Raw genomic sequence first — 24,750 nt, 5'->3', positions numbered from 1 at the left:
CGGTCATAATGCACGCTGCTCTCCCTGCTGGACTCCATTGGAAGTGTCTTCTTCTTTTATTATAGTGGGTTTATGTGTACTTTTGTCCTCCTCAGTGTCAGTCTAGACACAGGAGAAGTGCAAGATGTTACATGCAAGTCAATATTTGCCCTAGTAAGGAAATGAATCTGATTTAAAATGAGGTTTGATATCTGTAAGGTTGGCTGATTACTTTGACGAGTAAAAAAGGAACCTCGTATAGAGTCTTACCTTCAAAACTACTGTCAAACAATAACTCTGTCAGTCTTACCTGTGGCTGACAACAACAAGCTGGAAAGTCTTCTTTCAAATTCTTGAAAAGAAAGCACTGTCTTGGTCTCAATGACATACTTTGACCAAAGTCCACAGAGGCCACCCTGTCATAAATCTATGAGCTGTTCTAGTTCTTCTTTTTAACTTTATAACACTTTCCCAGTAATAAGCCCAGTTTATTACTTGCTATTTTAAATTCTGGCTTCGATCACATCCTGAACAGACACGAAGAAATGCAAAGCATGGGGAAAAAGGCATTAAATATGTTCCTGACAGCTCACCTGGCATACATGCTGTTCATTTTGTCAACAAAAACATTTTTGATCTAGAATACGGCATATGAAGCATAACAGCTGCCAAGGGTCATTTTTACATATAATTAAAAGATTGAAAGTAGAGAAAGACTTGAATGTTTTGCCTTATGATTTTATTAACAGACCGTAAGGTTTTAATATTATTAATTATTATTGGTTAGTTATTAATTGTGTATAGGGGAAAATGCTAACTGTATTTCAGTTTATACTTTGAGTATGACGTGATATGATATAACATAAGGGGCAGTGATAGTTTTTTTTGAAATGGAACAAAAGATTTCTTGAATTTCGTAAAATTTCATTGGATTAGATGTGCTAATTAATTATTCACAGGAAGGCTTTGTTTCACACCGGAAGCAGTGTGAACGTTTGTGACGCGATTAAACTTCCGCTGCGCATTTTCAGGTGTGTTTGGGTATTTTATTTTCTCAGCGATTATTTTAATCAAGCTCTGCATTCACAACTTTATTTTAAGATATCAAAACTGCTACACACACGCCAGTTAAAATGTATAAGAACTGGGATATTTATTTCTTTGTAAAACATTTAGTTTAACCTGCAGAATTTCTTTAGCAACGGTCTCACATGCTAGCTTACGCTAAAGTTTGCTAATGCTAGTACCGTGGTAGCGTTTCTGTCAAACATAAAACTTAAAATAGCATTTAAAAGTTTAACATGCTGCTATGTTACTCTTTGCAATTTGTGAGTTTATACGCTGCGTACAGCTTAATAAATTCGTCATAGAGTTTAAGGTTTTAAGCTATTTTACTGGCTTCGCTATATAACCCTGCTTATAACACGGCTGTGGCAATGCTAACTAGCACTGTAAGTTGGAAACGAGCCCCCTGATTTACAACTGTACAGCGTGTTGAGTTCATATGCCGCTTACGTATGAACAGTACTGTATATTATTAGTGTTTTGTGTACCTAAACACTGAATGGTTTTAACATGAGAATACAACTCAAAAAGGTTGCAGTAACGTCACACATGAATCACTTTAAAAACAATGCCTCTTGAGAAGAGAAATCTGCAACACCAATGCTGTGATAAATCTTTGTGTACGTCTCTTTGTCATGTGAATCAGGTGGTGGACTGTGGATGCTGATGGGGGACGAAAAGGAGACCTGGAAAGTAAAAACTCTTGACGAAATCTTGCAGGAAAAAAAACGTCGACGAGAATTAGAAGAGAAAACTGTTATTAAGCGCCAGAAAAATGTAAAGTGCCTTTGAGGAAAAACATAAATATTGTAACGATGTAAAACATGCATGCTTAATAAACTAAATTACAATTTCATTTTCAGAGATATTTTTAATTTGTCACTTTTTGTGTCAAATCAGCATTTATTGGTTTTTTCTTTCTTAACAATTGTAACACAAAAAAGCCCAAAAAGCTAACTGAGTTTTGTAGGTGTATTTTAAATGTGGTTGTTTCTGATTTGAGCTTGCTCTAATATTTAGCTGTTGTCACTTGATATTGATAAGGTTTTGGATTTCAGACACTAATAAATGTCGTCTCGTTTTACGCAGTTCTCACAGGGCGTTGTTCCACAGACGAATGATCGGGAACCGAAACGAGACACTCCGGAGGAAGGAGAACTACGAGATCAAAGAATGGAAATAACAATTCGTAATTCCCCGTACGTACGGGAGGACTCGACAGAGGACAGGTAGATTATATCATGATACAGATGTGTTAATTAGTAACGGTCATTAGTGAAATCTAACAGTGTTTGTGTTATATTTCTGGTAGAGGAGAGGAAGACGAGTCACTAGCGATCAAGCCCCCACAGCAGGTTGCGAGGAAGGACAAAACGCATCACCGAAAGGAGGAGAAGAGAAAAGATAAAAGACGTCACCGCAGTCACTCTGCTGAAGGCGGTGAGATGTTTGATCGATTACGCACACAGGAACGTGATTGACAGAGTGTTTTACCAAAATTTTGATCATTTCTTTTGCTTTTATTTCCCTCCTTTGATTATGATAAAAGCTGGAGGTAAACATGTACGAGCCAAAGACAAAGAAAAGGAGCGAGACAGCGATCGCCAGAAGCGGCGATGGGAGGAAGACAAAGCACGCAGAGACTGGGAGAGGCAGAAACGAAGAGAACAAGCCAGAGCTCATTCTCGCAGAGAGAGGTGAGCGTTAATGTTAGTTATCGATTCATTTCATGGTAGTAAAGCCAATATGGTTTTAAATGTAACCACCCCAGCATCTATGGATGTAATGGATTTTATAAATGTAGTTATCTTTTAACAATATGTTAAACTTTGGGGTGGGCGATATGACAATATTACATCTTAAACAACTACAGCCTGTTGAAGATTTACCAAAGCAGAGATCTGGCGGGCTCATAGGGCGCAGGTCCTGAGGGTTTACGCTTTTGCTCAGATACATCAGTTTCTGTTTTGTCCGTTTCCTTCAGCTTCATAAATGAACTTTTATGTGGCAGGAATGAAATGACTACTGGTTTTCCATGTGAACCATGGTACCCGTTTGATATCCAAACAAGTCAGTTTTAACAGTTTGAGAGTGAAATTACCTTTAAAGCCATATTCAGGTACGGTGCTACTACAGACTCAGGTGTTTCTGATTGTCCACCAAATGCAATTGAAGCTATTTTGTCCTCATTACACACAGAAGAAAACTCCAAGAACACTCCCCTCCTCCAGCTGTTCCTAGGTGTGTAGCGGATAATGCTAAGTAAGTAAACATTTAGGTGGTTGTTTGCTAGCTCCTCAGTGGTCTGGTTAGTCTGTTGAACTTGTTGTTGATTTGTGAGGTTTTGTGAACAACGTGCTTCTACTCAGCACGACAGTTAAAATAATTACAGCAGGGTTTAGATCTAATTTCACACAGTGTCACTGCAGCAGACCTTAACAGTGACTTAAAATATCATATTTGCAACTGATTAAAAAGACTTACTTTATTGTTTGGGTTGAAACATTGTATTTTATTTTGATAGACCAAAAATATGTGAGTGGTTTGGTGAGAGAGTGATCAACTTGAGAAGAATATAAAAATTCTACTTCTAATAATAGTAATAATTGTGACATTTATAATTAAGTTCAATAATATCTGTGATAAATATACGTAATGATCAAAATGTGGGCTATTAAGTAGTAGATAGTACATAGATATTACATAGTAACAGTGCACCTTACCTGAGTACTGGTGTTGTTTTACATTTTAAATTATAATAAATCATTTTGAATTTGGCAAAACCATTTTAGACACGGTGTAAATATGCCAGTGTTCAAATTAAATATCAGTTGTGCTGGTTGCAACTTATGAAAATTATGCAAATGATCAAAATCTCTACCAAAGTGCTCCATTAGGCCGTTATCTTAACAGTTGTGCTTTTATGTCTTGAAATTGTCATTAAATCAGGGTTTATTGCACAAATATATTTGACATATTGCCCATCCTTAAGTTTTGCTGTAGTTGTGCATTTATTCTCTAAAAGCATCTAAACCAGAAACACATAAAACATTTGGATGATATGGCAGAGTTTCTTAATCTTTTTGCTGGTGTAAACAATCTGCTTCTTGTTTGATGTTTTTGACAACAGAGACCGTCTGGAGCAGCAGGAGCGCCAGCGCGAACGAGACCGGAAGATTCGTGAGCAACAGAAAGAGCAACGGGAATTTAAAGAGAGAGAGCGAAGGGTGGACGATCGACACAAAGAGAGAGGGAGTCGACGAGAAAGTTAGTCTTTACAAAAGATATATTTTTTTACATTCTGCCTTGCTTATTGAATGATGTTCTGTATTCAGTGGGATGAAATCATATACCGTAAATCAGAAGCTTAAATATACCAAATATAAAGAGATATGCACTTTTAAATCAGACCAAACGTCTGTTGTTAAATTACCTAAATTATTTCTTTTTGCTAAATACCACAATATTGGAAGAAATAATACATTACCAATGTTACGATTACATTCAACAATGTTTTAACTGCATATAAATTGATATCATTTGACAGTTCTAATCCTGATGGGTTACGCTAAATACATTTATCAGTGAGTGTCGTGACAGATTTTTCAATCTGTGATTAAATTTTGGCTTGTCAATACAAACTGGAGGAGATTATGATTTCCCCTTTTTATCTGCTCTTGTGACTGACTGCATTGAACTTAAAATTTCATGCATTTTTGTTTGAAAAGTAAATTATTTATATTGGAACCAAAAGTGACATTACAGGCTCAATGACAGAGTTTCCGATCAAGTTGGAAATTCTCAGCTTTAGGTCCATAGCCAATTTATTTGTGCATCTCTATTAACAGAAAGGACTTATCAGTTTCAAATGATATCATTATAGAACGCTGTAAATTCGCAAAGCTCTCCTTTGAATCTGAGGCGCTGTCATTCACAGTACCGTCTCACCATCGCATGCTACCCGACGAGTACGACGACAAGTCAAAACAAGCTCAGCGCAGTCGCAGTCCGGCTCGTGGATCCCGGGACCGGTCAGAGCACAGCGAGTCACGGAAAATTCCAGGTGAGGGTTTAACGTATAACCTGTGTCCTTCTTCAGATCATTTCTATGTCAGTTGTTGTTATAGTCATTTTCTAAAAATGTATTCAGCATCAAAAGAGGAGCGGCCAGATGTTCAAGATCTGCTTGCAGACCTCCAAGACATTAGCGATGTTGAAAGGAAGACCAGCACGGCAGAATCCTCCATTGGTAATGTGGAGCTGCACTTAACAGTGACCATAAAGGTTTAAACTCATGTTGACTAGTGTTGCAACCCAAATACTTTTGAAGGAAATTCGACTTTTATCCCTTTTACAGTTATAAAAATTCAGATTAGCTGCATCGTGCCTCTTTCTACACTATAAGTTGATAATTTTTTACCTTTCCAGCTTCATTGATTTTCTTTTTCCACAGTCAAATTCTCTTTGTCTTGCTTAGCATCAGGGTCAGGCTCTGAGGAGGAGGATGAAGAGGAAGGAGAGGATCAGTCCAGTAGCCAGAGTGAGGGGGAGGAGGAGGAAGAGGAAGACGAAGGAGAGTCTGTTTCAGCATCAGGACGGTCTGAGCAGAGTGCAGGTAAAATGTGTTGTTTTTCTGTTTCTAAATGTCGCTCACGCCTAATAATAATAATAAAAACATGACCTTTTCCCCATTTAGAGGATGTGAGTGAGGAAGAGCAGTCAGAGGAAGACGCTGAGGAAGAGAGAGAAAATGGAAAGCACATACCTGCAGGTTGGTGAAGCCCGGATTCATGAGCTGTCGGACACTGGCATTTTTGTGAAATTGACAAGATTTATAGTGAAATGAAAACATTTTTCTTATTTCTCAAATGCTGGTCATCTTCAGCTGACAGCTTCTTAGTCGTTTCTTTTCAGGTGCTTCTAGCTTTTAAGTCCATTTCTTTGTAGTTGATTAAGAGAAGCCATTTCTAATACAGTCTTATTCTTCATTGAAATGCTTGAGATGCCGTAAAATAAATCTCAAATTCCGTTTTCTGCTGAATTTACTCACCAATGAGGTCCTGTGTATTTTTTTGATGGCACCAAACACTTTGTCCCAACTGTTCAGTTTCTTCCAGATATCTGCATAACCATCGCTCTCATTGCTTTATAATCTGTTCCTAAATATTTATCAGAATTTAATTTTTGTGTTCATCATATTCATATTTGACTTCTCAATGTGGTTGCAGTTAATCTTATGCGTGCAGAGATTAGGGGTTGAGTTAAAGAAGTTTGTAAATTTAGCGCGTTAACGTCATAAAATGTAATGATTCGTTTTTCTTTCAGCTGCTTTCTGTGACACTCAGTCTGGTTCTAAATCTCTTGAAAAACAATTAACTGGATAAGCAAAAATAATAATCTTCACAGCTTATGCTACACCTTTGCAAGCTTTGCAGCTAAAAACAGAAGATAATTGATACAAATTAGCGGCATGGTTTGCTCAAACTCAAACTCGTTATTAGATTAGGAGTGGAGTTTTATAACTGATTGTTGCACCGATCATTTTAAAATGCCTCAGTAAGTTTGATATGTCAGATCAATTTGTGTGCCATGAAATTTAAATATTAAATTAAAATTTTTAAACCAAATAAAAGAATAAAAATACATACACAAAGTGATATTCTTTTGTTTGTTGTACAGAAAAAAAATAACTGTTTTATTGATTTATTAGATTGTTGTTTTTAATACAATCAGTACAAAACATTGTTAGATTGGACTTTAATAGCATTTGCCATAAGAAAAAAGAAAAAAAGAAAAATTCAGCTACAGAATCACAACATTAATCGTGTAGTTTCTGAATTCATGGCCCTCATCAAACAAACTTAATCAAACCATTTTAACTGACTTCACTCTTGCTGTCGCAGTTCCAGAATCCCGTTTTGACCACGATTCTGAGGAGACCGGCGAGGAAGAGGAGGACGACGAAGAGGAGGACGACGAAGAGGAAGGTAGAGAGGGTGACCCCACCCCTCAATCCCAAACTCACTCCCGCTCGCCCACCCCTGAGGAGAACTACATTCCAGAGTCCCCGCCAGTTTCACCTGTGGAGCTGAAGAAGGAGCTTCCTAAATATCTGCCGGCTTTGCAGGCAAGTATTAGCTCTACAAATATAGACGCGTTGCATGTTACTTACATTTGGAAATTTCGAGCATATGCATAAAGGGGAAGGGCAAAAAGACGATTCTTTTACATACCATCCATAGTCTTGCTACCTTGGTAGAACAGTTCTGTTCACTAAATAAAGCCTGGAGATGTAGGTGTTATTAATTTAGTGCAATGCACCACAACAAATGGAAAAATAACGCAGAAGAATCGTTGAAGAATAACTCAAAACCACTTGTATTCTTCTTTTTTCTAACTCCGTGTGTCGGCTACCCTACATGCACACTCATTGCCATGGCAACTGACTGAAAACAGCTCCACCAGTGTATCAGGATTAGGACTGTTGTAAACAATTATTTTAGTAATCGAGTATTCTATTGATTTTTCTGACAATTAATCAAGTAATCAAATAAAACATTCTATCAAATAAAATATTGATAAATAATGACCATAACAGCAGTATTACTATCAGATATTGACATCTGGACCAATGTTGAGTATCCCTAACAATTACTTTTCTACAGTTTAGAAAATTAACCTGTAACAATAATAGCCCGCTTTTTAAAGAGCGTATTGAAGGTTGTTTTAAATAGTTGAAAAAGATTTGTGATATATATTTAAAAATAAATGTCATTTTGATTAAATGGAACCACTACAATTGTGAACTTGTGTTTTTTTTGGCAATAGTGGAGTATTGAAATGTTTCTTTTTTTTTGTTTCAGTTTCATTTTGCATTGTTTCCTCTTGATTATGTTCACATAGGTTTCAGTTTTGTGAGTTAAGGAAATTCTGTCAATAAAGGTCTTAGCTCTTTTATTCACACAGATTTAATAAGCACTTAAATTTAGCCTTGTATCAGAAGAAATGATTGTGTCATGATGACAGACTGTTTAGTCTCCCTTCAGTCACTCTATTAACCACAAGGTGATGCTTTAGAGAAAAGAAAATGCATCTTTACCTTAACTGAATAAACCTTTAAAAGTTTGATTATTTGGAATGAAATTTTTTTCAGGGTTGCCGGAGCGTTGAAGAGTTTCAGTGCCTGAACCGGATAGAGGAGGGAACCTACGGAGTGGTGTACAGAGCCAAGGACAAGAAGACTGGTATATAAATAGACTCCTGTTTATGTTTTGATTTTGTGTTTTTTTTTTATGTGCTTTTTCTAGATGAATTTTATATTTGCAGATGAGATTGTTGCCTTAAAAAGGTTGAAGATGGAGAAGGAGAAGGAAGGCTTTCCCATCACGTCTTTAAGAGAGATTAACACTATTCTGAAAGCCCAACATCCAAATATCGTCACAGTCAGGGTGAGACAACTTGACAATATGTTTGGGTGAATAACATTTGCTGTTTGGCTTTTTTTCTAGAATGACCTATTTGTTTCTTTTTTGCATTGTTGTCAGGAAATTGTTGTTGGAAGCAATATGGATAAGATCTATATCGTAATGAACTACGTAGAGCATGACCTGAAGAGTCTGATGGAAACCATGAAGCAGCCTTTCTTGCCTGGTATTGTGGCATTATTTAGTTTTTTCTTCTTTTTGTAAAAGTAGAGAAAAATTCATTCTGACTTTTTTGTGACGTAAAAAGGCTATTAACTAGCAAGCAATTATTAGAAGCTTATGCAAAGCTTTTTCTTTTAGGAGAAATAAAGACTCTAATGCTTCAGCTCCTTCGAGGAGTCCGACATCTCCATGACAACTGGATTCTTCATCGGGATCTGAAGACGTCTAATCTGCTGCTGAGCCACAAGGGAATCCTCAAGGTAAGCTGACCCAGAAACTGTAAGCTAAAGTATGTTTTTGTGTGTGTGTGTGTGTGTGTGTGTGATCGGTTAATGACCTCTGTGTAGAATAAAAGGTAGAGAAGGCGACTGTGACAATTACCGCATGCCATGCAAATATAACAAGAGGTGGGAAAGTCTGAGAATCAAACTCCATGCAGAAAGACCCCGGGCCGGGAATCGAACCCAGGACCTTCTTGCTGCAAGGCAGCAGCTCTACCAACTGTGCCACTGTGCAGCCTTGTTAAAACTTTATATAAGTTAAGTAATTATACTTAAAATTAGGCTTGTCATGATAAACAATGAATCTATTAAAATGAGCTCGATAAGAAAATGAGGGTGATAATTATGCTTGCTTGTTTTTGTCGTGTCTCTCTCTCTTTCTATCAAAGAGAGTGGATGACAAAAAGCTTCACTCTGGAGTTACTCCTCCTCTCTTGCTTCCATGGTAACGGCTCAACACCTGGGGAGTTAAAAACCTCAGTTTTCCTCCACTCAAGCTGAACCCAATACATGGGACACGGCAGTGAAATGACGACAAAAGTTGAACAATTTTCAACTTTCTTGTGCAGTATTGGTGGCCCGCGTGTCTACGTGTATGACCTAGAAAGTTCACATGAACAAATTACACTGTTTGCTTGTTGGGATGAGTGCAAGCCACTGCCGCCTCACTATATAAACTCCATAGAAATGGTACATACGACATGGACAATTGCCCAGAGCGGCATCTTGTGGGGGGGCTGGCCCCTCTGCCCCCCTGCCATCAACTGAAATCTGAATATGAACAGTGGCCAATGCAAACCGCTCCCCCCAACTCCCTCCCCTCCCAATTTTTTATATTTATAAGAAATGTTTTAAGTCAATTCAGCACTATTTTTCTCCATTGGATCGGCATCGGCTGATCCTGAACCTCAGATATCGGATTTGGTATCAGAAGTGAAAAAAGTGGTGCATTCCTAGATTCAGAGTGCAACCGCTTTGAAAGAATCTCAACTCTACCACTTCTTTCTTGCTTACGAGGTGTCAAAGTCCCTTTTGAAGTTTTTGCAGTTAATCTTTCTGTAGACTTTATAGTGACTATGCATTAATTAACCACCTAGTCATCATTTATAGTTTTATTGCTGAGCTTATTACATTTTATTTTCATCACAGGAGTCTCTGCCCCACACATTCGTAGCTTGACCTTGACGTTCGTTAAAATTGCTGCAGCCTAGCATCTGCAGACATAATTTACACAAATGTCTCTGTTTGGTAACCTGCAGTGGAAAATTGCACGAGAAACAGCCAGGGTAAATTAAAAAGTTCCAGGAAAAGAAGTTCCATTGGGAAAACATAGTTGAAAGAAATAAAAAGCCAATCTCCAAGTCGAAAAAAAATTGCGTAGACACCTGTCAGCTTTAAATTTTACCCAGCTTGATATTTTACAAAACAGCTGGTTAGTACTTGATTCGAGAAACTTTATATAGACGTGTTTGGGGAAATCTTCCGAAGACATGAATCCCTTTGCCAACAAAAACATTGAGGTCTTACGGTTTCCCTTGTTTTGTCCTGTTCTCTAGATTGGAGACTTTGGTTTGGCGCGGGAGTACGGCTCACCCCTGAAGCAGTACACCCCTGTTGTGGTGACTCTGTGGTACCGATCTCCGGATCTGCTGCTCGGAGCCAAGGTGAGATCTCAAGTTTTGCAAACCTCAAAGGGGATGTCAGATGAAATACCTAAGCAGCAGCTGACGTTCCAGACACAAAGGTGATGAACTTTTTTTTCAGACTGATTGCATCATCTGGACTGTTGGTCTCAGAGATGTATTTCCATTAAAAGACAACATCTGTGAAGCATTTGGCTTGTAAGCCACCAAATACCGCAAGTTGTTGCAGGAGTTGTAGAGCACAGGCTTTGTTTCAGCCAGACGGCAGAGGCCCAGAAAGCTATTGGAGAACATCCACAGTCTTTCTCTTTTCTTGCAGGGGGAGGTGGGAGGGATGATGACTTCTGTGAATTACCACCGTGTTTGTTCTTCTCTCCACAGGAGTACTCTACAGCTGTGGACATGTGGTCAGTGGGCTGCATATTTGGCGAGCTCCTCACCCAGAAACCTCTTTTCCCTGGAAAATCTGAAATTGACCAAATTAACAAGATTTACAAGGTGAATACCATCATTTGCCCATCAAATTTAAGCTAAATTATAACTGTGAAGAGCAAAATTACCATGTTTACTGCCTATGAATTTAATGTAGTGTTAAGAGGATTAAGAACGTAGTTCAACAGTTTTTCTCAGGGGGGAGCTGTTGGCAGACGGCTGACTAGACCAAAAGGCCTTCCATGTTTTAGTGATTCACATACTGTAAAGTAATATTGCCCTGTTTGCGTCTATTGATGCCTCCTATTTTACGACTAACAAATTAAAAATGCGTGCTTCATTTTTCCCAGGAGGGAAATTGTTCTCTAACTAACAATATCAATTTTATGCAAGTACAGCAGTTGACGTGTGTGTTCGTGTTTGTGTTGACTGCAGGATTTGGGATCACCCAGTGAGAAGATCTGGCCTGGCTACAGCGAGTTACCTGCTGTGAAGAAGATGAGCTTCACAGAGTATCCCTACAATAACTTGAGAAAGCGCTTTGGAGCGCTGCTGTCAGACCAAGGCTTCGACCTCATGAACAAGTAAGACTTTTTCTGGAGTTCATATATATTTATTGGCACTTCTGAGAAAGATGCTTAAAAAGTGTTAAAAAAAATATATATTTTTCTTTAACGTAACATAGCTTCACACTTTTTAATGACAAAAGATCCAACCTTTAATTTAACTTTTTAAATTTACTCGATGGGGAAAAACTTCCACATTTAGAAATAATTGTTTTTGTTCTTAATCACTCGTGCCACTATTTGTCATTATTTCCTGTAAAATACACAAGGATTTTTAGTTGGATCTTTTTAAGTTGATGGAGGAGCATAGAAAGCTTATAATAATCCACAATTTTGTTGTTGTCTGGGGTGGAAATAAAATCTGGACAATATGGCCAAAATTACATAATATGGCTTTTACGGTGAAGTCCAGATCCCAGTTTTACCACTAGTTTGTTGCAACTTGTGACCCTCCACTGTGGTTTTTAAGTAGACTTGCACCAATAAACTGGCCCCAATTTCTTTAATTTTATAAGATCAACAATCGGCCGACGCTGGCAAGAGAAACCGATCTTATGTAGCTTAACAAAGGTCTGAAAATAATCTGCAGTTCCCTTTTGCTGCTCTGCTGTGAGAGAGAGCTGCCTGACAGACCTGTTCATGTCTGAACATGTTCGGTTACCAACAGTCACCCGACTATTGCTAACTTAGCGACTGTCTTATTATTTAGTAACATTTAAGACAAAAATGAATCCATACTGGCCAAAATCTAAATCGGCAGGTCAGACTTTATTAGTGATTTGCCAAAAAAATGTCATGGGTACAAACCTATTCTTAGGCTTGAAATCCCTATTAAAAATGTGTGAAATGTAAATGAATATTCTTTTTTTAAAAATCCAAATAAAATTTCTATAGTCCGAATAGCAAAAACAAGCTTTTTGTTTCAAAAAGTCACATTGCTTTTGCGTTTCTAAAAAAATTAATTTTGCCTGAAGACTTTAACATTGAATTAGGGATGCACCGATATGAAAATTTGGACCAGTACTGGATATTGATATTGTCCCTATGGCTGATAACCGATATTTACTGATATTATATATATATTTCACTACTCTTTTAATATCTTTAAAGAAACAACCATACTGCTGACTTCATCGCAATATAATGCACAATATCTTGCATCCCTTTATTGAATATGTGCATGAAATTTGTGCAAGCTGTCTGATTATCTTTTAACAATGATGCACCACTGATTCGCCACTCCTGCTACGTAACACTTGTGCACTGGTGTGAAAATGCTACATCACAATAACTGGTAACGTTAGTAGTTGTAGTAATGACATTTTTCACAGCTTCACACATTACATTTTTCATTAAGACACAAAATGTTTTATAGCATAACTATCAAAAACAAATGAAGAAAATGTTTGAACTCCATCCCCCGTCTTTGATCTTGTTTGCTGTATTTTGTTGTCGGGATCTCAGGGTGTAGTCACAGAAAGAAGGGGTTTGGTTTGGGAACCTCAGGGACTCTTCTTTTTGCACAGTAACTGCTGCATAACACACAAACGCAGATCAACAGTCAGTGTGATTAATGCTGCATTTTAAAAAGTTTTTTTGTCACATTGTTTGGAACATTTGGTGAAATTGCAAGAGACTAAAAAAACATTTTATGGCAATATTATTATCTGAGTTATAAAATTTTTTTAAAAAGAAGCTGAAATTAACCGGCAGCCAGTATTGAATATTTCATAAACAGAGAGCATGCGTCATTAGTTTGTAACAAGCATACAGGAAAAATTTCTAGAAATGAGCGAAACATGTTTAATGCTAAGCGCCTTCTGTCGTTTCGGAACGTTCTTGCCGAGCTGATGCGAAACATGACAACAGTGACGGGTCGGTCGGTCGTTCATCAATACGCCCCTGTGAGAGTCAGATCCAATCACACATTCCAATTCGCAATCCGCTCTTCAAGGAAATGTTTGGACAGCACCATTCTTACGAAAATCATTTTCATATCGCAGTAATGACTCCGTAATTTTCTCTCGCGTGTTCCAAATATTTGCTCACCAGCTGCAGGGCGAGAGTCTTTTTACTCAGATTTTTCCTGACCCGCTGAGTCTATTCTCTACACTCGTGACACTAACAGCAGGTCCACTGTGCTGCTTGAGGATTCACAGTCCAGTGGAAGTCTGGCCAGCGCTGCCCAAACTCTCCATCTGTTGGAAAGCGTTTTAGCCTGGGACTTGTTCAAACCATGGAACGTCAACATGGAGAGGCGTTCAGCGTAGAAAGCATGAGGGCAGAGTAGTGTGGGAGTCTGTAGGTTTACATTCCAGTGGACTGTTGAGAATATCACACATCCTTGTGTGGGAATGTGTTTGAATATTGCTGTATTTGCTGTTGGACTTCAGAGGGACCTCAGCACCAGAAGTATTTTCTAAACCTGTTCAACTTCCTGGGGTATCAAGATTTTTTTCACCATCTTAACCGAATAAACTAAGCTTCATCGTCTGCTGATTCTTTGTATTCATTCCTTTCTGTGGAAAACAAGACTGTGATGTATATGATCCTGCATGCATTGGGACAGCGATCTCTCTGCCTAACCAGCATCCTATGCAGCATTTTCTTTGAATCATTCATAAGCTTCTGTTTATCCAGGTGAGTCTTTCTGTGGAATGGTACCGGTACCAGGTTGATTCTGAGCCTTCAAATGATTTTAACTGAAGTTTCACATTACTTAGAAAATGATGTAAAAACAATGTGCACACAGATGATTATGCGCAGCAGCAAACAACAAATCCCCAACTACAGCATAGAGCAGCTCATCGATGTAGCATCTATGTAGCCTGACGTAAAAACATTATGCTAGACAATGTCAAAGATTGAGAAGTTTTAATTATTGTTATCAAACACGCTGTTTTAAAGCCAAAAATACAGAAATATACAGAGCCAAGCAGGAGAATCAACTCATTTAAAGTTAAAACTCAGTTTCACACAAACACAAAGACCCGAGCAAAAATGTATGGCTGTTGAACTGGACCATCCCAGGTCGCTATCCAGCTATAGCTTTACAAATCTTTTACATTACATGACATTACCAAGGCACATTAAAACAAACCTTTATCTTGGCTTTTTTTCTATTCTTCTTTCTTTTCTCCCTCCCTGAAGGATAAATCCTTTACTTTACTTCTGACCGGAGCTTTAGACGTTTGGATGCCCACTGCTGTTGCACTGCAGCTCATGTTACAGGCGAAGCGTGCGGTACCTACAGCCGTCACCAGGGGCCCCCCAAGAGCAATTTATTATTTTTTTATTTTTTTCAATAAAAATAATTATAATTATTGTAAAAACAACCCTAACCCTAACCCTCTAACCTTGGTGATCAGCTCCACTGAGGGAGACCCTCAGTGGACTTGGGGCCCTAAGCGGCTTCTTAGGTGTTTGCCTGGTGTTTGCTTATGCTTCGGGCCGGCTCTGATGTTTTTACAAGGGCTGTACTACAGTTCTATTTCGTATTGGCTTTGCCCTTTAAGGCTATTGCTATCCTTAAAGCTGAAAAAAGCTTAGTCCAGTCCCACCTACTGGACAAATGGCTCCCTCTTTTTCTTCAGCGTAAGATAGCGCTGTCTTCAGAGCAAAGATGCTTTCTAGCGGTACCATCCGCACCGGATCTATGAGGGATGCTTTGGCCCCCGGCACGCCGACCTCGCCCTGACGCCTCAGCCCTCTTGCCGCTCCTGTGCTCTCCTCCCGCTGGAGGAGAGGAGGCGGAGGCTAGCCTTTTCCAAGGCTGGCGCTAGGCGGCGCGATGGCCCCCCAAGTCCCGTCACTGCTCGTGGGGAGATGCTAGCTACGCTGAGCGGGAATCGGATGAGTCCGCCGGCAGAGAGGACGACAGCGACCTGGATTATTAAAACTCCTCGAGGAAAATTAATCTGCTTCAAAGCTTCATTAAACTATATTTTATTATGTGGCGCGCCATGTTCCGCCCAGATAATTGTTTGTGGAGCACAGCGCTCTTATTTCCACTTATGAATTGTTGTGAAGTGCTTGCAGCATGGTGTTGAATTGGGAATTATTGATTATCAATTCCTTGATTAATTGAAAATATATTCTATAGCAGGGGTCTCAAACTCCAGTCCTCGAGGGCCGCAGTCCTGCAACTTTTAGATGTGCCTCTGCTGCACCACCTGAATAGAATAATTAAGGCTCTGGAGAACTGATCTACACAAGGTGGAGGTAATTAAGCCATTTCATTCCAGTGTTTTGTACCTGTGGCACATCTAAAAACTGCAGGACTGCGGCCCTCGAGGACTGGAGTTTGAGACCCCTGTTCTATAGAGTACTCTATTACAAAAATATTCCTTTACATCAGCTCTAATTTTGGGAGTTCTGTGATTGACCAACGATCAATCACAGATCGGTTTGTGGAGACCTTTGCCTCCACAAAGGTCTGAAAATTAGCCACTGTCTCCTTTTCCTCTCCTATGAGAGAAGGCTCAGGGTTTTCCCCAGAAAACCTATTTGGCCAGGTGGTAGGGGCGCATGGGCTGTTATCAAGGGTGTTTTTGAGTTAAATGTTTAAGGTTGATAAGAAATTTGAAGCTGTAAAAAAGCAAACACAAAACAATACACTTATCACTTTATTTGCTGAAGTTGTTGGCATGTAAACTGGTAAAGTCGGGGGATAAAGAAACACCTGACTTCAGTCAGTCAATGCAGCAAAATATTCCTTTACCACATGAATCAGAATTGTTGTCTAATAAATTGTGGAACATACCAAAAATTAAATTCCACCAGGTAAGTATTTTGCGTGCAAACGTCCAGAATGTTTTGAAGAAACTGAATCTGTAAAAAAAGGAGAACTTGAACGGCAGTTTTTGCACCAAACCACAGCGATGATGGGTCGTGGCTTAGATCAAACATCTGGCTTTAGATGTGTAGCATCTGGCAGGTAATGAAAAACAAAGTGCTGTGAGTTGAAAGCCATTTGAAGTGTTTTACTTCAGCTGTGCCTTAGTCTGATTCAGCTGAGTAAACCCATTGTATTCAGCCAAATATTTAAGTTTTTAAACCATTTATGTGTAATCAAATTGGCGGTATTAAACAAATCTCTGCAATTGCCGGGTCCTGAAAAGAGCTACTTAAAGACATTAAAAGTAGTGATTTTTCTTTCAATAATTACACACTGCAGACATGTTGACTCGGCTTTGCCATGACTCTACTGGCAGCTGTTATTCAGGCGTGATGATGTTGAAGTTTAGGAGTTAAATGCACTCAGTGACCCTAACTGTATCAATAAGAAACACTGTTATTGAGACACCAAGTCAGGACATTTCACTTTTCGGACTTCCAAGTATAGATGTTGAGAATCTTCAGTCTTACAGCATGTCCAAACACAGATACTTTTGCAAAATTAAGATTTTTCACCACATTTTTTTCCCTCCACCTAAGTTTTTTTGATTCTCTTAAAAAACTCTGTTTACGGTGAATTCTAGGTGTTGTCTGGAAACCTGGAGATTATTAGAAACAGAGCTTGCCCACTTTGCAAGCCCACTTAGCTCGTAACCACAACAATAATGGAGCCATTTTTATAGGTTTTTATTTGTCCTTCACCGTAACTGTCTCAACTGAATGCCAGAGGTAAACGAAAACGTTTAAAAGACTGAAACGAAAGAGAACAGGAACTACATTTAGAGATGAATCAGTGAGGCACATCATCTCAAATGATGGACTGAGACCATCTTCTGTTTTTCTTTGAAGTTTCACCTTCAAAATTTGATTTTCATTCAATTCAAATCAATTTTGCTAATTTGCAATGTAGCATAAAAAATAAAGAGAATATGCGGCACCTATCTGAAAATAAAGACATTATAAAATTAAACTTCGAAGCATATGTCGTTGACCTTTATCTAGTTTGTATTAAGTTCAAACATTACGCCTCAAAGTACATCCTGTTGGTACATTCATAGATGGAAAATAGTGAGATTTCTTTCTTTTCTTTTTTTTTTTGTTTAGAAAAATGCATTTAATACAAAATAGGGGGGAACAAAAGAAATTTTTAAGTATTTTTTTATGTCAGGGGAAATGGGTTCAATCCATTATCTGTCTGTTTTATTAGTGCATCTCTATTGAAAGATGCACTAATAAACCACAGTATATTTTAGAAGCAGGAAAAAATATCTTGATAATGTCCAGAGTAGTGAGTAGTGTAACTGGGGCTTTAATCTAAAGATCCTGAATACTGCTGGTTTTTCTTCCTATCGAGTATTAATTTCAGCAGTGGCTTCTTGGGAAGGCTAATGTGCAAATAGATCTCCCCTCCTAATTCAGTTAGAAAATGACTAGAAGTTAGCATAGTAAATAATTAAGATACTTTATGTAGACAAATAGCATTAAGGATTAGCTAAAAGTTAAACTTCTGCTCAATTTTTTTAAATCTGTCAACAGCTAAGACTGAATCAAACTCTAAAATGTGAAAAGTAACAAGATAAACTCATAGATGATCATCAGGGTTTCTCCCAGCGACACGCCAGGCTTTACCTGCCCTCCCACCAGGCTAAGCATTGCTTGTTTTTGTGTTGTTTCCTTTTAAAGACTTTTTTTTTTTTGTATTTTAATAAGCTGGATTGCAAGTGTCTCTGCTGCACTGAGCAGAATCATTCCTGAAAGACGGGTTTATAGTTGATGCATTGAACAGGGCATGAAGCCGGGAGCGCTCACCAATCACACCCCTGCCACCTTTATGTGTTGGCCGCATGGTGAGCTGCAGCGGCTAGGTCTCCTCAGTGTGGATCGCTTGTGCCTCTTTTCACTCAAGCTGGACATCGGCTCACCCGTGTCGACATTTATGTCAACGCCCCCAGTCAGGACTCATGTTTCTTTGGAGAAATCTTTATCAAATTTAAAAGCCACTGTGTTTGCTCTCCTTGCTCAGCTCAATGTGAACTGCAAATATAACCTGTAGTCATGCTTTCAGAGGTGCGCATTGAGCGTTCATTGATCAAATTCTATGTCTGTGGTCTGTGTTAAAACATTAGACCATATGGGGCCCCTGAAGGCCAGGGGGCCTTAAGGAGCGTCTTATTTCATTTATGTCATGGGCCTGCTCTATATGTGATCAGCCTGGCATTAGATCCACTGACTGATGACTTAATTTGGACTTAAGGGAAGTGCCAATAATCAATATTTATTTTAATTGTTTTTTTGATTTGTTGTTTTTAAGACTATCTGGTTTTGGGTTTAAGTGTTGTTGGCAATGTCTTCTAGTAACATAATTACCCAGCAATATTTTACATTTCCTTTCAACTTAACATCTTTTAATACAAAACCATGGTGGCCCGCCTCGGCGCCCCGACTACCAGGCTTAGCAAATTTTCTGGGGTCACCCTGACTGTGTAGTATCTTAACTCTGAACAAATAGCAGGCTAAATTTTGTATAAACTGAACTTTTTAGAATCAGTGAATGACACCAGATGGCAGAGGCTTTTCTACCTAAAAATACTAAAACACACTGGTAGATGAAATAATCTTGGGCACAAACAAAAAATGGACCCAGAGATCCAAGTTTTGCTGGAACCACACCACCAAGCAATCCCCCTTTATCTGGCAATCAGCGAAATCTTACACATTTGACTGTTCATATGTCTGACGCAGTAAAAATCACCATTATTAACATTGAAACAGCATTAAAACAGTAGTAGCAACCACACACCCTGAAGTGCGGCTAATTTAGCAGCGCCCCAGACGAGAAATGACAGGAGTCAGTTGCTGGTTGATTGAAAGCATTGACTTTCCAAAATGGTGGATTCTAGGTCAAATCATCACTCTTGCATCAATTTCACTTCTTTTTAACACAGAAATGGTTGGCTGCTGTTGGTGTTAGCGTGTTAGAAAAAGAAATTGAGTTTGGTCAGTGTCACCATCTCTTGCAGCATTTGCTGGCCGTTTCTCTTCACCATTTTTTTTTTTTTTGGCTCTTGCACATAAAGAGGAGTCCTTTATATTTCGTCCTGCCTAAAAAGCCCTGATCTGTTTTCCAAATGGAGAGAGATGGCTCTGAGCACAAACTCGACACAAGCTAAACCCCAAACCTGTGATGGAAAAATCAGAGGCAAGGTCAGCTGTGCACAAGTCAGGCGCTGGAGAAATTCAAATAATAATTGCCCCGTTTCACATCGCGGTCCAAACTAGCCACTTTTGCACTTTTTACAGGTCAATAAATAAATAATAAGTGATTGTTTGTTTTCCAGATTCCTCACCTACTGCCCCGGTAAGAGGATCTCAGCTGACGAGGCTTTGAAGCACGAGTACTTCAGGGAGACGCCTCTCCCGATCGACCCCTCCATGTTCCCCACCTGGCCGGCCAAGAGTGAGCAGCAGAGGGTGAAGAGAGGCACCAGCCCTCGTCCGCCCGAGGGAGGCCTGGGCTACAGTCAACTGGTAATGACATTAGGCTCCACTTTCTCCATTACACACAGCTACCAGGCTTTCTCAGAGCTGTCTGTGTTAAATAGATTACAGACTCTCGAGCTTCTGCTTTGTGTCCGACTATTTCCTCCTTGTGTTTTCCAAGATGTGCTCCCTGAAGTTTCTAATGTTTTCTGCAGCGGTCCCACTCACCCTTAAGGATATTATTGAAACTTTTCAGCAGCAGTTTCAAAATTTTCCACCTTCCTGTATGAAACAGAACGTGCCAAAAAGCTGTTGGTTGTTATTTCAGTTTTATTCTCGAGAAAAGCCCAGACCCACAAAGCTGCCGAACCCGGAATGATCGATAACTGTTAACTGTTGCCTGCTTCTTTGGATTAACAATAAAAGATCCACTTGAAAATAATTCCAGTGTAATTTATAATGGTCTGTGCTAAACACTTGCAAAAGTATTCAATTTGCTTGCTTTTTTCTAGATACAAATACCAACTTTAAAGTATTTATTTGTATATTTTGCAATTGACCAACTCAGTCTTACAGGGAAATATCATGCAGTCACCATCTTTCCCCACATAAGGAAATTGTGATCGATTAGGCAGGGTAATTACATTATATTAAAAATGTCTAATTCTACTTTCTGAACCATTTGAAAGAAGATTTGTTGCAGTTTACTTTTACATGTTTGATGAAGGTACTCAACCTGTTGTTTTAGCCAGTTTCAGTTTCTTAACAAATTAAAGTTGAGTTGTTTTTGCATATTTGACCAAGTATGTGAAGCTATTGCTGTACTGGTGCGGAATGACCAAATATATTTGTAGTTTGTAGGGGTTGAACGACTACATATTTTTTAAGGTCGACTACATCATGATAATAGTCGAGTCGATGTCGACTAGTCGCGGTGACGTCATAGTGACGTAAGCGCAAAAACCCTTCACAACTACTTGGAGGCTTTATTAGCTATTTTCACGGCAAATATTGACACACACACACACACACACCCACACACACACACACTCCCCTTCTCCTGCTTTTACTAAGTCTATTATGGAGAATTAAAAGAGCAATAAACAGATCATTCTTCGTGAGCAGCGGGGAAAAGTTTGCTGCACAAAGTCGGGTCTGACTTTTTTTTTCTAAACACCGGCTGATGCTGATGATCTCTGGATAGTTACTATAGGAGTCAAATTATCACACTGACTACATGGTGCTTTTGGAACATCACAAGCCAAACTTGTTATGAACGGATCCCGTTTGGTTACAGCTGAATTCAACGAAACCACCTGCTTCTCCTCCGCCCGATGCGCGGCAGGAAGCTCTGCTGACTCAGCAGATTGAACGATTTAAGATATTTTCTAGTCAACGTCAACATGATAAAAGTCGAGTCGATGTCGAGTTGTCTAGTCGTTGTGATGTCATAGCAACGCAAGACGCAAAGCTTTGGAGTAACGTACAGGCTTTATTACCCGTTTTCACGGAAAAATACGGCATTTACACAGATTTTGCATGTTACGGTAAGTAAGTCATCTTTAGTGAAATATTTCCACACTGTTGACAAATTTCTACCTGTTTGACAAGATGCAGGCTTGTCCTCGATCTGTTTTGAAGACGCCATTTTGTAGCCAGTGTTCTGTCAGATCTGCTGTCAGAGTGTCATACACTTCTGACAGCTGATCTGATGACACTTCTAAGCACGAAGTGTCATTCTTAGCACGAACTCACGGCTATATGTCAGACAAGTATACACTGTCATTACCAACTACAGGCTTTTATTTAATCAGCAGCTGTCATTACCACAGATCTTTATTTAATCAGCAACATAACATCATAATGTATTAGTTAGATCGTCGTGACAAAGACACTCGCGAGCCGGCTAAGTGACATCCTTAGCGGAAGAAGCGAGTTTTAGATGGCTCGTGTTTTGTAATGACTGCAGCTGCAACTCCATCTCCTTTTAAAAACACTGTAAAACCACAAATATGCATCCATCTACTATCATTTAAACTAATGTATTAACTTATTTTATATACTTGTGCTGTCAGATCAGCACAGGTCGACTAATTGGTTCAACCCCTAGTAGTTTGGTACATTTATGTTTCTGTAAAAAAAAAAAAAGAAGAAGAAAGAAAGAAAGAAATAAATGTTTTAAGTCAATTCAATGTTGCTTTCCTCTATCATATCGGTATCGGCCAATACTAAACATCAGCTATCAGTATAAATGATGAAAACACAAAGATGGCACACTTCTCCAAATTTCATTTGTAAACATTTCTATCCCTTCCCCTTCGCAGTCCTGCTATACTTTGAGACTATCCCCCAAAGTCCAATGTGGTTGAAACGTGACAAAATGTGGAGAAAAAATAAAGGCGTACGAGTAATTTTTTTTTTTTAAGGGGCTGTACACAACAAAGATAGAAATGTAAAACAATTGCATTTGTTTCCTTTTTAACACCAGGGTGGTGACGACGACCTGAAAGACTCTGGTTTCCACCTGACGACCAGCAACCTCGGAGTGTCTGCTGTCGGGCCCGGGTTCAGCCTCAAATTCTGATCAGACAAAGCAGCCGGGACGTTTCTCTGCCTCGCTTGAAAGGAACACAGCATCAAGTTCTGGGACTCGTGTGTTTGAAGCCAGGCGGCTTTGCCGCTGCAGACCAGCTTGGTGTCTTCTAAACAACAACTGATCTCAGAAACTCTGGACTGTCCAACAGCAGGACTCATTTTGGTTGGAAATCTTCTCATTTCTGTGAAGTCAACATTTCAGAAGTGACTGTTTCTGCTCCTCAACAGGAGTGCACCATCTAGAAGTTTACCTCTCATGATTGACCTTTTTTTTATTTTTAAATGCTTTCCCGACTACCTGAGCTACTGTATAATTATGCACACTTGCCATATGATCCATCAGAAATTTACTGCCGACATGACGTTAGGTTGACTGTTTTTGTAAGAAATAAAATTTGAAACTTTGCTTTGTCTGCTGCATTCATAAATCCTGCCCAGCCTGCACAGAGGCAAGGAAAATTAAACCTTGCAGAATCCAGTCTTTAACTAAACTGTTGAACTCAGAGAACCAAAGTTGATTTGCACACTTTGTCTCATTTTCTTTTTTGTTCTTTTAAGAGAAAAAGAAAAAAGATCCTGACTCTGCCTTTGTTTAGTAACCAGCTTTATGGCATCAGATTTAAACCAATAAATTCTCTGATTGAGAGCCAAAGAAAAATAAACAGTCTCGCTTCGGTTCCTGCGAGACTGGGAGCTGCTTTCGCTGGAGGGGTAGAACCTCCTCCCACCTCCCTCTCGCCTCCACCCCGCCTCTTGTCCTGGTTCTTCTGCAGACAGCCGTAAATGGAAAAATTCATTAATCAGTTTTATCTGTCCCCTGCCTCCGCCGCAGCCCCTTCTGCAGATTATTACACCTGATGTGTTGAATGAGCTTGGAAAGAGCTGCGAGTGGGGCTGGCTGCGGAGTCCCTGGAGGCAGACTGCTGGCCTCGATGTCAGCCTAGTAAAGTAAGCTAGACGTCTGAGATGTTCCGTGTGCGGTTTTAAGGTCCAGATATCTCCAAAGGCCGCTGAAATTACGGCTCATTTTTTAAATTTATTTATTTTTTTTGCTTCAGTGGCTCAGTTTGGTGTGTAAATTACGCTGCATCAGAGAAAACGACTTCTGTGACTTTTGGGGGGCGCTGAAAAGAAAAACCTCATCGACTGTGTAAAGATTTACTTTTGTGTGGAGTGGGGGAGATTTGTATTTATTTATTTTTTTAAATAGGGTTGATTTTTTTATTTTTATTTAAAGAAATCAGCTCTTTTCCCCCCGATGGTGTTGAATTATCTCTCACACCCACAGGTTTTCTCTTTTAATGCTGGACTGTGATGGAACTTTAGAGAAGTGAAAACCCCAACAAAAATCACTGGTGTCACACTCATTATCATCCCCCTCAATTCTTTTCACAACTTCCTTTTAGGACAACACTATATGTGATGTCAAAAGCCTCCACAAACCTTTTACCCTGTGTGTGGTTCCGGCGGGGTCGCGCTGACCCCATGTGTGGACAGTTCTACGACAGTTGGTTTTTTTTTGTCTGTGTGGATTTGGGTGGTCTCACGGGACAGCCCCATGTTTTACACGCTGTCCGACCGTGATATCTGCCCCGCTCCTTCTGATCATCACACTCAGACCACTGGAGGGTTAAAAAATATATATTAGCGTACAGAGAGCTGCAGCAAGGGATTATTTTAGCATTCAGTTCAATTATTCTATCAGTTATTCTCATCAGATACACAATTTGCATGTTTTTCATTAAACTGCTGAAGCCTTTTTTTAAAAAAAAAAAAAATTGGAACAACATTAGAAATACCTTAAAAGATGCAAATAAATACTTCAGTTCCTTTTTAAAATACAAGTTAGCATTCAACAACATAGCATTTCTTTAGCATGCTTAATCATTTGCAGCAAAGGATACATCTTCAGCATAATAAATATTTCTGACATCGTGAAAAGCTCAGTTCTTTTTGCTTGACTTATCAATACAGTTTAGGGTTGATTTAATAATTATTGTTTCAATTAACCTATTAATTGGGTAGCAAAAGGTGCGTCTTAGATATTTTTACTTAGATATTTTGTTTACAGAATTTTGAAAAAAAAAAAAAAGCTAAAAGCATGCCACCTGAGGAGTTTTGGGAGAACATATTTACAGGCTGGTTTTTTTTTGTTTTTTTTTACTGA

The 24,750-nt window shown here is 39.1% G+C and overlaps 1 protein-coding gene across 4 annotated transcripts; it reads left to right on the top strand.

The window, feature by feature from the left end:
• The first annotated feature begins 953 nt into the window (after window positions 1–953).
• On the top strand, window positions 954–22,989 carry cdk11b (cyclin-dependent kinase 11B). Of its 4 annotated transcripts, none has more exons than XM_044125181.1 (21): window positions 954–1,010; window positions 1,691–1,821; window positions 2,134–2,273; window positions 2,357–2,484; window positions 2,594–2,741; window positions 3,244–3,306; window positions 4,175–4,311; window positions 4,982–5,107; window positions 5,195–5,293; window positions 5,522–5,659; window positions 5,741–5,815; window positions 6,948–7,171; window positions 8,198–8,288; window positions 8,371–8,492; window positions 8,589–8,694; window positions 8,829–8,950; window positions 10,528–10,635; window positions 10,996–11,112; window positions 11,482–11,630; window positions 19,847–20,036; window positions 22,477–22,989. In XM_044125181.1, exons 2-21 carry the CDS (start codon window positions 1,705–1,707, stop codon window positions 22,570–22,572), a joined length of 2,496 nt encoding a protein of 831 aa, XP_043981116.1. In that variant the 5' UTR covers window positions 954–1,010; window positions 1,691–1,704; the 3' UTR covers window positions 22,573–22,989. The 4 variants fall into 4 exon arrangements, with proteins under 4 accessions (XP_043981116.1, XP_043981135.1, XP_043981126.1 ...); XM_044125191.1 differs by lacking the exon at window positions 954–1,010 and adding an exon at window positions 1,104–1,430; XM_044125200.1 differs by lacking the exon at window positions 3,244–3,306.
• The last annotated feature ends 1,761 nt before the right edge of the window (window positions 22,990–24,750 follow it).

This window comes from Gambusia affinis, linkage group LG01 (genome assembly GCF_019740435.1).
Source record: "Gambusia affinis linkage group LG01, SWU_Gaff_1.0, whole genome shotgun sequence".
NCBI classification, from domain to species: domain Eukaryota; kingdom Metazoa; phylum Chordata; class Actinopteri; order Cyprinodontiformes; family Poeciliidae; genus Gambusia; species Gambusia affinis.
The sequence above is the reverse complement of the archived record's forward strand: the minus strand, read 5'-3'. Positions and strand labels throughout refer to the sequence as shown.